Here is a 15,948-nt window from a genome sequence, read left to right on the forward strand (position 1 = left end):
CTGTTAGCAATTGCCAATCACGTGTTAACGTTAGCAAACTTATCGACAGGTAAGTGAAATTTGAATTTGAATTTAATGCAGCTCTTCTCTTATTTCTTCTTCATCTGCATCTTCATCGCTAGCTGTTGCTGTAGTCGTGGTGGTCATTGATATAGTGCTGGCTGCTGTAGCAGTTGTCGTTGAGTTGCCATGACGTCCTGAATTCCAAATCAAGTCAAAATCCAAGTCGCACTCTTTGGCTATCTTTTGCACTAGATCTCGGTCTATCAAAGCAGTGGCGCTCCAGGCAGGCTCCTTGACTGCCAACTCTTTTAGTGCACGTCCAGCTTCAGGATATTGCTTGGTATACACCAAAGCACGCACCAGCATGGCTAGTACATGACTGTGACGTATGGGCGGCAGCTCTGGCTTAACTATAAACAAAAAGAAAATATAGTCACTTACTTGCCTGTAGCACCTAAAATGGACTTACTCAATATGTTGCGGCAACCACCAATTACAGCCTGATTATCACCAGCACGTAGAGCCTGCTGCACTTCTAGAATACTTCTCACATCGCCAATGGTGCGTTGGAGTGTATTGTAGGCATGATGGGCATGGCTAAGCTGTTCCAAACATTTGGCTGCCTGTTGCATGGCCTCTAAAGCCTTTTCATAATCCTGATACTCTTCAATCTCCAGCTGCGCGCAGATGGCATAAAAGTTAGCCAACGAGTCAAACGCCTGTGCCTTGCTATAGAAACTAACAATATGCTTAAGCACTTGAGGATCACGTTGCCAGTCCAATGCCTGTAAGTAATTGGCAGCCATTATATAAATCTCACGCTGCCGTGACATGTTGGCAAAGAAAATGATTTTCTCCGTATTGCCCGACTTGAGCAACGACTTCATGGCGCGCAGCTTATCGCCAGCTTGTGTAAACTTTTTGGTTGCACTGTGGTAGTCGCCTTGCTGTTGCAGCAGTTCACCCAGTTGCACAAGCATACGCGAGCGCTTTTCCGGCTCAAAGTCCGCTTTGTCTGGTGTAAGCAGCTCGGCCAGCTGCTCGGTGACAGGCACACCCTGCTCCAAACAGATATTCAAAGCACGTTCCAGCTGCTTTGTCTTGGCCAGCAGCTGAACTGCCTTCTGATGCTGCTCAATGCTGCTAAAGAAATCCGCACAACGATGAATAAGTTCCACATCTGATTCAGCGCTCAGCTCCGTGGCAATAATCTCTAAGATGTCCGGCTGCTGAGATTCAAAAGCCATTTCCAGCGCCTTGTGTAACATGCCAGCGCGATGATAAAGTTCCACTGCCTGCTTGAAGCAGCCGCACTCCTCGAAATACGCAGCTGCTATAGCTTTGTCACGACTTCTCGCGCTGCTGGCCACCGTCCAGAGCTCCTTCTGCAAATCATTCTCCTTGCAAATGCGTATAGCATTGCTAAACGTTTGCGCGCGTGTATAAAACATTATGGCCTCCTGATGCTTGCCCAGCTGCTCATAGTGCCGTCCCAGATGATAGCAGGCGGCGCGATCGCCCGACTGACGCGCCAATGCATCCGCCTTGGCAATTTGTCCCAGATAGCAAAGAATCTTGACCTGCGAGAAGCAATCTTCAGCCTTGCTATAGACCGCCAAGGCAGCCTCCATGTCACCGGAGCTCTCCACATACTGAGCCCACCATCGCAGCAGCTGCGGATTACTGCTGGATTGTATATAACGCTTCATGGCCACTGGCTGCTCCAGCAGCAGTTGCGTTATATGCTGCACAGGATTTTGTGTTTGCTCCAAGCAGGCCAAAGCGCCTTTGATATCGCCGGATTGACGCAGTGCCTGCGCCTGTTGATAATACGCATGCTTCAGATGTATGCGATCCTCAGACTCAGCCAGCTGCAAAGCCTCATCCATTTGACCCGTTGACTGTAGCAGTTTGTTCAACAAGTCATAACGGTGACAGTTGCGATAAAGTTTCTTAGCCTGATCTAGCATGCCCAGCTCTATGGCCAAGACAGCCAGCTTAGCTTCTGGCTCCAAGTCCTCATCCTGCATAGCCTGACGTAAGGCGCGCACGGAACGCGCCTGCTGCAGCTGTCCCAGACACACCTTGGCCACGTCCAAACGCTGCGTATGCACACACATCTTGGCCAGATTCGTCCAGATAGTCTTGCTTTGTATAGCGCGCACACAGCGAAAGGCCAAATCCATTTGTCCCTCGGCCACATGCAGACTAAAGTTTAGCACCTGCCGCCGTGTGTTGGCATCACAATCCTTTAGATCCACGAAATCCTGCAGTGGTTGCTCCCGGAGCGTTTGCTGCTGCAGCAGCAACACGCTGGGTACACAAAGATTCAACAATTGCGCTGCTGCCGGCAACGGTTGTGTTTCCAGCAGCTGCAGCTTGCAGGGCGCTTGCTCCGTATAGAACATCAACAGCACCCTGGAGTCGACATAGTGACTGGGTTGACGCTGCTTGGGCTGCGATGGTAGCGCCAACATGGATTTGAGTTCAACGGCTAGCAAACGTGGCTCCTCGTTGTCCCAGCAGAGACGCACAGCCAGGCAGGATTTGCTGTTGGCTGGCGCTGCCTCCGACAATTCGTAGTCATAAAGCTGCTGACGCTCAAAGTTCCAGCAATAAATGCGCGCACTAGGCGTATAATTGCTATTGGCTATGACCAAGACCAAGTGGCTGCCCAGGCTGTTGCACTTGACCATTATGAATTCGCCAAAGTCATCAAAGATTTCATGACCACTCTTCGCTGGAAACAGCAACTTGGGCTCATGCCGGCTCACATCATAGACCTTGACATATCCCTGCATGGTGAAGACTGACAGATAACAGCTGCTCAAATCCATGCCTATAATCTTGCCTTCGTGATCGTTGCCTTGAAGCCGATGCAGCACCACGCCGCCCACGGAGTAGACCACAATGTCGCTGGCATTAAGACAAAAGATTTGCTGGTTTTGAATGCACAAGGACAGACATTCGGCAGGAAATGTTTGCAGCAGTTTCAGCTGCAGCGCTGGCGTTGCTTTAGCGTCTACACCAGATGCCTCAATAAGCTCATCAAATTCATCCAGCTGCGGCTCCAGTTTCTGCAAACTATAGCTGGATATCATGCGTCCATTGCTCACCACCAGGCATAGATCATTGAGCGCCATGGCGCTGACAGCAAAGTCCGTTTGTATGCGACTGACACGTCCGCTGCAGTGCGTCAGCTGCACGCTATTGGCAGTACTTTGCACAGCCCACAGCTGTCGCGTATGACAGGCCAACAGTGGCTGCTCCTTTAGCATAAAGACGCTTGACAAACAGTTGACCAGTATACAAGGCTTGGCCAGCTCATTGTAGCCCCAGGTGCAGCTCTTTATGGCTCCTTGGCGTGACAGCGAGGAAATGTTGCCCAGCTGCCAGGCTTCCTCAGGAGCAGCTACAAAGCAGCTTACCGCACGCTTCCAGGTATAAAGATTACCCAGATTGGTAGCTGCACATAAAGTTTGATTGCTGCTGCTGTAGGCCAGGCAGCTGAAAATCTCTTGGCGACTTTTGTTGTTGCTGCTGCTGCTGTTGCTGGTGCTTGGCTGGCTAAAAAAGTTGCTGCTGTTTGTGCTAGCGGTAGCCACAGCGCTGCCTACTGCATCCATCTTTAACAAGTAGTTATCGCTGCGTTCTATGTCCCAAATGCGCACACTCAAATCGCCTGTGATAATGGCCAAACTGTTGCCTGCCCAAGCAATAGCCCCCAGTTTGCCATTGCCGCGTCCGCTAAGCTTCACACGCTCCAGCTCTGTCAAAATGCCTGTCGATTCAACCAGATATAGCGTTATGGTAAGATCATCCAGCAAACACATTACTGCATCCCTAAAGTGTAATAAATTCTTTAAACATCAGCTTATACTCCCAGTCGTAACTTACTTCTTGGGATGCCAAAGCATCTGCACTATAGCCGCCTGTTGTGGTCCGCTCTTGAGTACTTCGGTGCAAGCTCCGCTCTGGTTAATATAATAGGCCACGCCCGTCTGCGTGCAGGCGTAAAAGCAATGATTATCCTTTACACCAGAATGTCCACGTGCCGCTGTGCGTGGCCGCCAATTGGTTAGAGTATCCAACGCCTGCTCATCGCCAGCTACAGCTGCCTTGGCCAAGCTGGCCATCTCCTCACGCACTTCGCTCTCCACAGTGCGGCGAAAGCAGATTAAGAGCAGCACCTCGCGCAAGTCATGCGAAAACATGGTCAGAAACTGATACTGTCCATCACAGCGCCAGCCTGTAACCAAGCCATTTGCATCTGCAGTAACCATGCGACCGCCCTGCTCGCTAAACTCCAAAAGCAATATGGCCGCCTTATGTGGACCGCTGACGCTGGCAAACTCACGATGTCCAGCAAACCAGACATGTATATCGCCGTGCTCCCAGCCAGTAGCCAGCAACGCCTTCTCTGGATGCCAACAGAGCGCAGTTGCCTGCGAGCTTGCATGCACGGGATATGTCACATCGCGTTGAGGTTCACCCTAAAAGACAATATTAGTATTTACACCACTTAATTTGACACCACTTACTGTATCCGCAAAGATTGTAACGCTGCCACCACGCTCTTGGCTGTATGAAGCCACTGCGAAAAGAGGCTCATTAGGATGCCAGCTGCTAATCGTGCTCACTGCATCCGAGTCCAAAAACTCGATTTTTGTATCAAAATATAGTGTCATGTTATCAAGAATGCATAAAAACAGCGACTGGCGGAAAAGTTAGCCATAACAAACAAATGTGTTGCCATGGTTAACAATTGTATATGTTTTTACTAAACATATGTAAAAAACCGTTACATTATTTTGCCTGTTATTACTTATCGATCTACGATTAATTTCTTGTATGCCTAAACATTTTGCTAGCAAATAAAATAGATATTTATTTATTACATTAATTTATTTATTTTATATAAAACTATTAATTGATTAAGCAGTAGCTTGTTTTGCTATTCAAAAGATCCACTAATTATCATGATGAAACCACAATAAGTGATACACAGAAGAAGCTATATACTCTTCTTCAAGAGACAATCCCAATGCATAATAATGCTGCCATAGCTCTCTGCCGTGCTTAAAACGCACACATGAAATACACTTTAGAGAGATTAACAAAGTTGTAGTGAAAAAAAATAGTATATGAATGTCACAGCAAAAATAAGCACATACAAATATCTCTAGATTTTATAATAGTAAATCTAGATATAGAGAGATAGCGCAAGTAAAGATTGGTATAAGAAATATAGCAATTTCAAGAATTCGTGCTATGCCATAAGACTGAATTCAAGTGTGGCAGACACGCTGTGCTTAGCACACGAGCTGAACTGAATCACAATTGTAATGGTAGGCTCGTGCTTGTATAATGGATCAGTCACGACACACCATCAACACATTTCTATTTGCTAAATTTTAAATTTACATCAACTAGCACAAACGCACTTTGATAGTATACATAACAAAACCACCAGGGCACGATTCAGTGCTCTATATCGTGAACGTCTTGCAACATCATGTGCCGCTAGCACAAGTCTTATCAACAGAAATATCTAATTTCTAACATTTTCGATATGCCTCATAAATATAACTATTGTGTTATTATGGTGTTTGTTGTTCTTTCTTCTTCAAATTAAGTTTGGCTTCATGGGCGTATTTGGTGGCTGCTGAAAGATCTCAGCCTCTCACTAGGAAAAAGCGGTCGCTAATATTAGTCTTGTCTTGCTGTTGTTTCTATCTTCTTAATGCCTGCCCATTATTGTTGGCGCATTCAGATTATATTGTGATAGATTATTTAAGCTGTGCTCGTCTATAACTCAGCAGTACCAGGAATTGGCTATCTCGCTAGACTGCTTAAGTTTCCCTGTCATCGGCTGAGTGGCGTTTTGCCATTTCCAATTTGCTGGTTAGTTCTTTTCCATTCTGATTTAATGGATCATGCTGTTAGCTCTCTGTATCTACGCTTGGTCAATATTCGCCTAGACCGTCAGCTAACTGTAAAATCAAAGATATGGCAGTGGACGGAGCCGGAACGTACTTCACACAGGTCTGGCCACACACACAGAGTGGCAGACAAAGCTATACCATGCTCTCTCTTGCTCGCAAAATTGGTGTGGCTACTTTAACGTGGTGTGCCCTACAATGGTCAGACCAGATCTTCTTTTTAGCACAGCACCAAATATAAAATATGCCTCAAGTACAAGTATTATCTCTTAATTAAGCAGATAAACAATTTTATCTTGATGTCCTTCGTCATATGCCTAGAAAGTGGTGAACTGTATTTGACATAATCTCACACGCTTCAACTTGTCCACTCAGGTGGCACGGCGATTAGTGTGTAGTTTGTGTTTGATCGCTGCGTGAATCATAGGATAGCGCCGGACTACTCTTCGTACCGTCACATTGTCGCTGTGCTAGCTTTGCTACTGCGCTCCTTGAACTTACGCCTGTGGATTGCTCTCACACTCCCGCTAGGAGGGTTCGTAAAGAATGGAACTATAAATATATTCTGTTTAGACATCGATATTATTGTTTATTTTGCAAATCTCTCAATATAAAATGTTAAACGTTCACAAATTAGTGTAATCGAATCCAGATAAATTTATAGTATTGATAAAAGGGCTTTAACAATGGCTATGTATTGTCTACGATTCGTTTTGAAAATGCACAAAGTTTCCAAATTAGTTGGCAGCGCTCTAGTAGGAGCAGCAGTCCGCAGCGGGAGTCTAAAGCTGTTGGCAGATGCGCCTGACACTATTGTGGTGGCCGAGCTATTTTTGAATACGTGAACCCAGCTGGCTCAAATTTGGGGTATTTGATGGGTGCGTCATTTGTGGGCGTAACGCGTCTTTGCTTGGAGCTGGTCACTCTAATAGATATAAGATTGCTGGTTTTATTGTTTGTGCTGTAGTGCAGGCGCCTTAGACATATGGGCTTGGCTGCTGTTATGTCTCCTCGCTCAACAAGGCCTGGTTTTGGCTCGTGATTGCACCTTATAGATTGGCGACTTTAAGCCTTGTGCAGGTTGCTGCTGGTTTCGGTTTTAGAGACCACGCTCGAATGAACTCTGAGATTTATGATAGAGAGACTGCAAAAAATCGTTCGCTCTAAGAGCACGAGACACTTGACGTCCATAGATGTGAATAGCTGCTGCTGGGCAGGCTTAGCTTGTGGCTGCTGTTGTTGCTGTGCAGGCTTGGCTTGTGGCTGCTGCTGTTGTTGTTGCTGCGCAGGCTTAGCTTGTGGCTGCTGTTGTTGTTGCTGCTGCTGGGCAGGCTTAGCTTGTGGCTGTTGTTTGGGTTTTTGTGCAGCATCTGGTTTCTTTGCATTGGCATTGGGAGCAGCTGCCGACTTAGGCGCTTGACCTGCGGGCTTAACTTGTTGTGGTTCAGCAACTGGCGCCGCTGGCTGTTGAGTCGGTTGTGCTGCAGGCATTTCTTCTAGTTTTTTCTCGGGCACAACTAGAGCTTCCTTTTGTGGCGGATTGGCCGGCTCAGCTGCTGGTGCCGCTTGTTTTGGTGGTGTCTTTTGCTTTGGTGCCGCCTGCTTTGGTGGCGTCTTTTGCTTGGGCGATGCCTGCTTTGGCTGTGGAGCTGCATCCAGTTTTTGCTCAATGGGCTTTGCTTCCTCTGGAGTTACTGGAGCAGTAGCAGCAACTGGTGTTGCCTCCTGCTTGGCAACAATAGCCTCTTTAACTTCGATTGGTGCAGCTGGCGGCGCAGCTGCTGGTAAAACGATCGCTTGTGCTGGCGTCTCTTTTTTTGGTTCTACGATCGCCTGCGGGGCTGGAGCTTGTGCAGGCTTGGGTGGCGACTGTTCTTTTTGCGCTGGAGCTACTGGCTCTGCTGACTTGGGAGGATCAGCAGCCACTATTTGCGCCAAGGTTTGGCCTCCAGCAATAGGTGCTCCCCAAGCGACGGGTGGTGCACTGGGCATAGCTACAGCTTTAGTGTCAACTGGTTTTGGTTGCTCCACAGGTTTTGCTTGCTCGATGGGCTTCGCTTGTTCCACTGGCTTTACTTCTACCACTGGCTTGGGTTGCTCCATTGCTTTCGGTTGCTCCACAGGTTTTGCTTGCTCGATGAGCTTCGGCTGTTGCTGTTGTTTGGATTGTTCCTGTTGCTTGGGTTGTTCCTTCTGTTTGTTTTGCTCTTTTGGTTTCTGTTGCTCCGCAGGCTTCTTTTGTTCCACTTGCTTGGGTTGCTCTTGCTGTTTAGACTGCTCGACAGGTTTTGCCTGCTCCACAGGTTTCGGCTGCTCCACAAGCTTTGGTGCCTCTACGGGTTTGGCTTGCGCCGCTTGATTTTGCTGCTTCACTTCAGGCTTGATCTCGTCCTGTTTTGTCTGCTCATTGTCATTCTTTTTACCTTGTTGTTTCTTCTGTTCTTGTGGCTGCTTAGTCTTTTGCTGATTTTCATTCTGTTTCGTTTGCTGCTCCTGTTTTTTATTTTGCTTGTTCTCCTGTTTGTTAGCTTTCTTGGTATTCTGTTGCTGCTCTGGTTTTTTGTTGCCTTTGAGCTGTTCCTGCTGCTTGTTGGCCTCCTGCTTGGCTACCTCATCAAAGTCACCCACCAGCGCCGGCACATCATCATCGTCATCGGCACCATTCTCTTGCGCCTTTTGATTGTTGGACATGGCGCTGGCATAGGCACGCAGTTGCACTACAGTCTCCTGCCCCAGCTGGGGCAGTATGTCTGGCAGCATTTCAACAACCTTCTTGGTTTCGCCATGACCAGTCACAGCAAAAGTGTTGGCCGACAGCGAAGCCTGCGCCTTGGGATTGTTAAAGTGGATGACCGTAAGATCATCTTTTATAATGTTGACCTCTTCAATGCCGGGTATGGTGCTCACAGAGAGTTTCTTTAGCGAGCTCTGCAGCTTCTTATCATCGGTGGCCGCCGTCTGGTGCATGACCTTCTTTTTACGACGGGGCGTGCCCTTGCCGCCAATGCGCACCTGCGCCTGCAAACGTTTCAGTTTCTCCACATTCATATTCGCTACAAAAAAAGCAGAAAAATAATTAATTATATATGTATATTAGATTACATAAAATCGGCAAGCAAGAAATTACCTCAGCTACGTTGTGACGATGTGCAACTCCACGGGCGAAATGGCAAAATGCGAGCTGCAGCAGTTGAGGCAAACGATCCACACACACCGAAACATAGGCAGCGCTGCTTTTATTAATATAACGCCTCTGCCTGCTTTATTTTTGTGTTTTGGTCTTTTTTGCATTTTTCGCCTCGCAAAACAAATAAAAATGTCCCGCAGAATTTTAAAAATAGATACGCCTCAGCTTCTGCTGCGTGTTTGTTTGAAAGTTTCTATTGCTGCTCGGCGTGTGGCGACTAAAGACGTTGCCACAGCGGCTGTTGAACTGTAACACGCGGAACAAAAATAGATACAAATCATATAAAAACTTGCCACACACTAAATGTGAAGCTTGCACCATTAAGTATATACATATAATATATATATGTACCAAGCATGACGCATAATTCAAGAGATACTTGCAAACATATGCATAATATATACTTATGCTAGTACAGTAAGCGCCAAACTGCTAGTGTCGCAAAAGTTCTTAGGATTGTAAATATAAACATTTTTCGTTTGTTAAATTTATCATAAGACTTATATACATATAGTTAAATATATATCTATATACAATTGTATACCTAGCAGCTACCTAAACTATGAATACATTGCTCTCTTTAGTGATAAACCAATCAAAAATTTCTTATAATAAACATACATATGTACATACATACGTATTAAATGTAGCCAAAGTCAAAGCAGCTTCTCATCTTTTGTCAGATCTGTAGCAAATTTGTAAACATTTTGCAATTCTGTATTGCCGCATATTTTGTGAATTTGTTTATGCATTTGCAGCTCATGCTGTATGTGTTGTTCCAATGATGTGAACTTTTTCTGTTCGGCCTCTAGCTCTTCCAGCATAGCCATGTTCTACAAATAAATATTATATATATACATATATAAATATTATCAAAAAAGCAGGCATTAGAATTAATATTTTTATAGCTTACCTGACTGAAGCGCTCTTTTAATTGCTGCAGCTCTGTCGATTTGTCCTGTTCCTGAGCGCTGCTTATTTTCTTCTCCACATCAAAATCTTTTATTTGCAGCACATGCGGCGGCACAGTAAAGGTGCGCTTGTCCAGTTTCCGCAGAGCATGGAGTTTAGGTTTGCAACACTTCAGCATTAGGCGCATCACTTCGTCCCTTTGTTGCATCAACAGCGCAGACGTAGCTGGCGTTTCAATTTTCTTTATTGTTGAGTCCACGGCACGACCAATAAGTGTTTGCACCAGCATTTCGCCTGGTAAAAAGAACAAAACAAATTAACGACACTGCAACGCAAAATAAACACAAACTGCTGCTTACGTTCAGCGGAAATTTGCTCGGACGTAAAGTTGAACAAATCCAAGCTGTATGCCAGCTGATTTAAGTCCATAATTTAAATAAAATTTCACAATTTCAGACTGTAAACAAAAGGACGCTAACAAATAATGCGGGTACGGTAAAAATTCAATTTATAATTAATCGAAGCGATAAGTCTGTTGTTATCGATTATTTACTGCGCAATATAAATAACTGTTACAGTCAAAACTAAGAATTAAATGACTTTATTATTTTTTAACATTTATAGTTTCAACAATTTAATGGCAAATAGAGACGCTTGCTTATCATTTAACAAAGCTATTTAAAAGAGATAAGCGGCACTCGATAGGTCAAGCAAGAAAATAGTGTGACCAGCGACAAGCAAAAAAATCAAAACAGTTCCGCTTTATAATTGTCACAAATGTTACTTCGAAAATGTTGCTACTCTGGCTCTTGGGCCATACGACGTGCATTTGCCACAAAGCAAGCACAAATATTGGTTCATCCAGAAATTAAATATGCGCTGGAGCAAAAGCATCCCATTGTGGCATTGGAATCGACAATAATCACGCATGGCATGCCGCTGCCTGAGAACGTGGAAACAGCGCTGCAAGTGGAGCAACAGGTGCGATCCCAAGGTGCTCTGCCGGCTACCATAGGCATCATAGACGGTTGCATTAAGGTGGGACTGACCAAAGAGGAGCTTACGGAGCTGGCACACAAACCGCGCGAGCATGTGATAAAATGTTCGCGCCGTGATCTGCCATATGTGGTGGCGAAGGCACAAAGCGGTGGCACTACAGTAGCAGCGACTATGTTGATAGCCGAACGTGTAGGCATCAAAATATTTGCCACTGGTGGCATAGGCGGTGTGCATCGCGAGGGGCATGTGACGCTTGATATATCAGCGGATCTTGTCGAGCTGGGACGCACGCCGGTAGCGGTCGTTTGCAGCGGAGTAAAGTCTATATTGGACATACCACGTACGCTGGAGGTTTTGGAGACGCAAGGCGTATGTGTAGCCAGCTACGATAGTCCGGGCGGCGTCTTTCCGGATTTCTATACGCGCAACAGTGGTTGCAAGGTTCCATATGAGCTGGCTAATCCAACAGAAGCTGCAGAGCTGTTGCAGGCCTGGCATGCGCTGCAGTTGCGAAGTGGCGTGCTCATCGGCGTGCCCATACCTGCAGAATATGCGGCGGATAAACACGCTATAGAGGCGGCTATAAAGGAAGCAAATTACGAGGCGCAGGCGCAAGGCATAAGCGGCAAGGAGGTGACTCCTTTTTTGCTGGCACGCATAGCCAAGTTAACCAAAGGACGCAGCTTGCAGTCGAATATAGCGTTGATTAAAAATAATGCTAAGGTGGCAGCGGAAATTGCTTGTGCGCTGGCCAAGATACAGCAGAAAGGACCAGGCAAAGCTGCCAACCGTACTACAAGCACAAAATCACAGCCTGTCGTTGTGGGTGCTTCAATATTAGATCTCAGCTTTAAGCTTAAAGAATCACGCGAGCTGCAGCTAGATGGTGCCACTTATTCCTCCGTCACGCAGCAAACACCTGGCGGCGTGGGACGGAATCTAGCCGAGGGCATTTACAAGCTTTATGGCAGTTGTCAGCTCATTTCCGCCGTGGGCAATGATCAGATGGGACAAATGCTACAGCAACTCATGCCTCAAGCATTGCAGCGCAGTTTTATAGTCGATGACTCCAGTTCCACGTCATTATGCTCTGTAATCTTTGATCACTATGGCGATTGTAAGCTTATATTGGGCAATATGGAGGTGCATGCTAGCATCACACCCGAGCAGCTGCTGGCACGCCAGGAGCTCATCAGCCAAGCCCCGCTGCTAATTATGGACAGCAACATTTCGGAGCAAAGCATGGCCTGCCTTTTGGAACTGGCACAGCGCTATAAGCTGCCTGTGTTCTTTGAGCCCACAGACATGTTTATTGCCGGCAAGCCCTTTCAGCTGCAGCCAGCGCTTACGCAGCAAATACGTTTGATTAGTCCCAATTTGCAAGAGCTGCGAACTATTGCGGCCAGCATAATGGGTCAGCAGTTGTCGTTGCCTTTAGAGTCGCAGTCGAAAGTGACGCAAGCCAAGTTGCTGCTGGAGCAAATACAAAGCCACTTTAACTGCATTATTGTCACTTTGGGCAATGAGGGCGTGCTGCTTAGCTGTCGCAGAGATGCTTTGGACGATGCGCGTCAGCTGTTGGAGCTCACACCCAGTCAAGAGCACACCGTACGCTTCTATGCTGCGCCCGAGGTGCACAACATAGTAAACGTCTCCGGTGCCGGCGATAGTTTTTGTGCTGGCTTCATCACCGCACTATTGAAGCATCATACGCTGGATGAATCTGTCGCTGCAGGCTTTGTAGCTGCCGAACGTGCTTTGCTCTCTGACTCTGCCGTGCCGCAGACGTATTTCCGTAATGCCGACGACTTTGAACACAACTTGAGACAAACTTTAAAGACGCTCCAGCAAAGCATTTAATCATTGTTTACTAATCAGGGGTTTTCACTTATTTTTATATATACGTTATACTAAAGCCATGTACATAGTAAGATGCAATGCATCAATGCGCCCAGCTGCAATGTTAACAATAAATGTGTGTTTACAATTTTATTATTTATATTTATTAAATATTGCATTTAAAAACTTACAGTTTAATGACCTTATCCTTGCCAGCGGAGGCCACACGGGAACCATCTGGCGCCCAGTCCACACCAAAGACTTCGTCAGCATGTCCAGGCAGCTCCTGTGCCAACTTTTTGGTTTGCACGCTCCAAACTAAGAAATATATAAAATAATAATATTATGGAATTAAATACAATAATTTCAAATGTTGACTCACCCTTTAATGTGGAATCCTTGCTGCCAGAAACAATCAGACGCGAGTCAGCTGACCAAGCTAACGTATAAACCGCCTGCACGTGTCCACGGAATGTAGCAATGAACTGACCATCATGAGCACGCCACAGTCGCACCGATTTGTCAAAGGAAGCGGATGCTATAAGCTTAACATCCGGCGAGTACTTGACATCGTTGACCACATTCTGATGGCCTGTCATGCGTTGCACGCATTTGTTCGCATTGTTGCGCCACAAGTAGAGTGTGTTGTCATCCGAGCAGGAAACAAGCGATTCCACTTCATCAGGACAAACAGCTTGATAGCGTTTTAAAGCAGCAGCACGCATATCCTCAGCTGAAAAAGATATTTCAATATAAATAAATGTTAAATTTTTCTAGTATTGCACTTACAGTTTTGATCTACCTGCGCCTGAGCCTCCTGGCGCGTATTTACTGGCTGAAAAGGTCCTGTGCGCAGCACATAGTCTGTGCTCAGCGCTATGTTGTTTACCCAATGTGCATGCCCAGAGAAGGTGCGACATAGAATGCCGTCGGCAGCACGCCACATTTTAACGCTGCGATCCTTAGAGGAGGTGTAGATAAGTCCCGTGCCGCCCCAGCGAACTGCAGTTACAGCATTTGTATGTCCTGCAATGTTGAACAGACACTGGCCCAACTTGACATCCCAAACGCGGCAGTCACCGTCGCTGCTTGCCGAAGCTAGCCTTCGACACTCAGGATTCAAATGATACGGCTCCCAGGCGAGACCATTGATGTGCTTCTTATGTCCGCTAAGATTGCGACCCACTTGTTTGCCGGTCTCCGGATCCCAAATAATAATGTTGCCAGCCTTGCAGGCACTGGCCAGTCGCTTGCCATCTGGTGACCAGGCAACGCACAGCACCCACTGCTTGTGTCCGCTGCAGGTGTAATGTGGTGTCTCGGTATTAAGATCCCACAGACGCACTGTCGTATCACCGCTGCCACTAGCTAAATGCCGACCATCTGGGCTAAAGTGTAGCGATACTATAGCCTCTGCATGGCCAGGCATGGAACTCGTGCATCTTGTCACCGGGCGCACTTTAAACACTGCCTGTGGCTGATACACTATGTCAATTACATTCTCAGTGTCTACTGTGCTAAGATCGAGCGTCTCCTCTAGTGACTTTTTAATTTCATCCTCGCCCACAAAGAACAGATAAGGTGTTGCCTCCTCGTTTTTAAGCAGCGCATTGCAAATGAGACCCAACTGCTGTGTTGTAATGCCAGCGGGCAAGTCTATGGGTGGTCCGGCTTCCTCCCCAGTATCGGATATCAGCCGTGCTTGGAGCGTGTGTGGCGTTACTTTTATTTCGGCTTCATTTTCTATTTTCTGCTTTTTGGCAAACATGTTGCTTGTGAAATTCAAATAACAACAAACCACACGTGCTCACGGCAGTGTTGGCAAATACAGCAATAATCGCATAACTATCGATATAAGGAGTTGCACAATGAGATTACACATTGTTTATGACGTCAGCAGCACTTCAATTATTCTAATATAAAATTAACTTCTGTAGGCAGGAAAGTCGTTTAAATTAAACACAATTCTTTTGAAACTCATCGCAATTGTTTATTTCGCAACAACTGACGCTAGACTGAAGAGACTTTTCCTACACTGCGACTTGTTTTTATTTGTATGTGTAGGTGGGAATGAGATTAAGAGTAGGTTGATAACGCGCGTAGTTAACGACTATTTGAACTGTTGTACATCTTAGCTTGAGAACATCTCATCTCACAATGCCATCTAGGGCAAACTGTTCCGCCCTAACTCCTTGTTGTCGATAAGAATTTAAAAATGAAACAACCAATGGATAGTAGCATATTAATAGCATTTATAGTTTCAGTTTTATGGTTTGAAATTTAGTTAGATACAAAATGATAATTGAAACATCAATGATTAACTTAGTTATAATTTAATGGCTTAAGCGAGCTATTGAAACCACAGTATAGCTTTCAGTTTGTAAACAAAAATTGTAGATTAAGAGTCTGGTATAAAATGTATAGACATTGCTTTTGATTTAAATCAATTGTATACATATAATCTGTGTTAGTATAATAAGGTTATTTTAAATTAGACGCACTCTAACAGTGCGATTAAACATATTAGTTAGAATTACATTATGGTATAACACTCTATGAGAAATTATTAATGCCGCTAAAAGATTGCAATTGTTAACATAGTTAGAACCGAGCACTAAATCATTCTACATAAGACACATACATAAATACTTATAGTTGCTAAAAATAGTAATTTGTTTACTTCTTTTTGAATTGAACCGCAGAGTTGTTCAATTTTGTCAAGGCTCTGCGCCATGTCAGATTAATAAACGTTAAAAATGTTTAGAAAAAGTGTAGAAAGAAATACTTTTCGACACATTTATATACATTATTTTTATGTTTTTTTTATAATACCTTTTTTTTATGTAATTTCCATTAAATTGTTTGATTTTAGTTTGCTTTAATTGTTGATCGTTTAGTTTGATTTGTATTGTTTAACTTGGTTTAAAGCGTTTCTTATTGCTTATCTATGAGAAGGAACATAGCACAATATTATGTTTGTTTTTTTATTGTATTTATGCATGTACGTTTGTATATATAAGTACTATATGTATGAAATTTCATTCAGTTTCAGCTTAAAGACTAAAC

General features: G+C 45.1%; 5 protein-coding genes across 7 annotated transcripts; 1 reads left to right on the top strand and 4 right to left on the bottom strand.

Annotated features, from left to right (window-relative positions):
* Positions 1–72: 72 nt before the first annotated feature.
* LOC108594519 (intraflagellar transport protein 140 homolog) lies at positions 73–4,691 on the bottom strand. The gene is made up of 4 exons (XM_017979723.2): positions 4,545–4,691; positions 3,901–4,496; positions 473–3,846; positions 73–413 (listed from the first exon to the last, which is right to left on the bottom strand). The coding sequence occupies exons 1-4, from the start codon at positions 4,689–4,691 to the stop codon at positions 73–75; spliced, it is 4,458 nt and encodes a 1,485-aa protein (XP_017835212.2).
* A 2,064-nt stretch (positions 4,692–6,755) lies between these two features.
* On the bottom strand, positions 6,756–9,173 carry LOC108608390 (pollen-specific leucine-rich repeat extensin-like protein 1). Its single transcript, XM_033293834.1, has 3 exons — positions 9,073–9,173; positions 7,201–8,998; positions 6,756–6,870 (listed from the first exon to the last, which is right to left on the bottom strand). Exons 2-3 carry the CDS (start codon positions 8,991–8,993, stop codon positions 6,756–6,758), a joined length of 1,908 nt encoding a protein of 635 aa, XP_033149725.1. The 5' UTR covers positions 8,994–8,998; positions 9,073–9,173.
* Positions 9,174–9,248: 75 nt separating this feature from the next.
* Positions 9,249–10,512, bottom strand: LOC108608391. Of its 3 annotated transcripts, none has more exons than XM_017999746.2 (4): positions 10,404–10,512; positions 10,046–10,338; positions 9,770–9,965; positions 9,249–9,378 (listed from the first exon to the last, which is right to left on the bottom strand). In XM_017999746.2, exons 1-3 carry the CDS (start codon positions 10,471–10,473, stop codon positions 9,789–9,791), a joined length of 540 nt encoding a protein of 179 aa, XP_017855235.1. In that variant the 5' UTR covers positions 10,474–10,512; the 3' UTR covers positions 9,249–9,378; positions 9,770–9,788. The 3 variants fall into 3 exon arrangements, with proteins under 3 accessions (XP_017855235.1, XP_017855234.1, XP_017855232.1); XM_017999745.2 differs by having other exon boundaries at positions 9,766–9,965; XM_017999743.2 differs by lacking the exon at positions 9,249–9,378 and having other exon boundaries at positions 9,683–9,965.
* A 305-nt stretch (positions 10,513–10,817) lies between these two features.
* LOC108594327 (pseudouridine-metabolizing bifunctional protein C1861.05) lies at positions 10,818–12,903 on the top strand. The gene has a single exon (XM_017979477.2). The coding sequence runs from the start codon at positions 10,822–10,824 to the stop codon at positions 12,901–12,903; it is 2,082 nt and encodes a 693-aa protein (XP_017834966.2). The 5' UTR covers positions 10,818–10,821.
* Positions 12,904–12,937: 34 nt separating this feature from the next.
* Positions 12,938–14,688, bottom strand: LOC108594328 (protein Notchless). Its single transcript, XM_017979478.2, has 4 exons — positions 13,672–14,688; positions 13,265–13,615; positions 13,074–13,200; positions 12,938–12,998 (listed from the first exon to the last, which is right to left on the bottom strand). The coding sequence occupies exons 1-4, from the start codon at positions 14,648–14,650 to the stop codon at positions 12,986–12,988; spliced, it is 1,470 nt and encodes a 489-aa protein (XP_017834967.1). The 5' UTR covers positions 14,651–14,688; the 3' UTR covers positions 12,938–12,985.
* Between the last annotated feature and the right edge of the window lie 1,260 nt (positions 14,689–15,948).

The sequence above is a fragment of the Drosophila busckii genome, chromosome 2L (genome assembly GCF_011750605.1).
Source record: "Drosophila busckii strain San Diego stock center, stock number 13000-0081.31 chromosome 2L, ASM1175060v1, whole genome shotgun sequence".
Lineage (NCBI taxonomy): Eukaryota > Metazoa > Arthropoda > Insecta > Diptera > Drosophilidae > Drosophila > Drosophila busckii.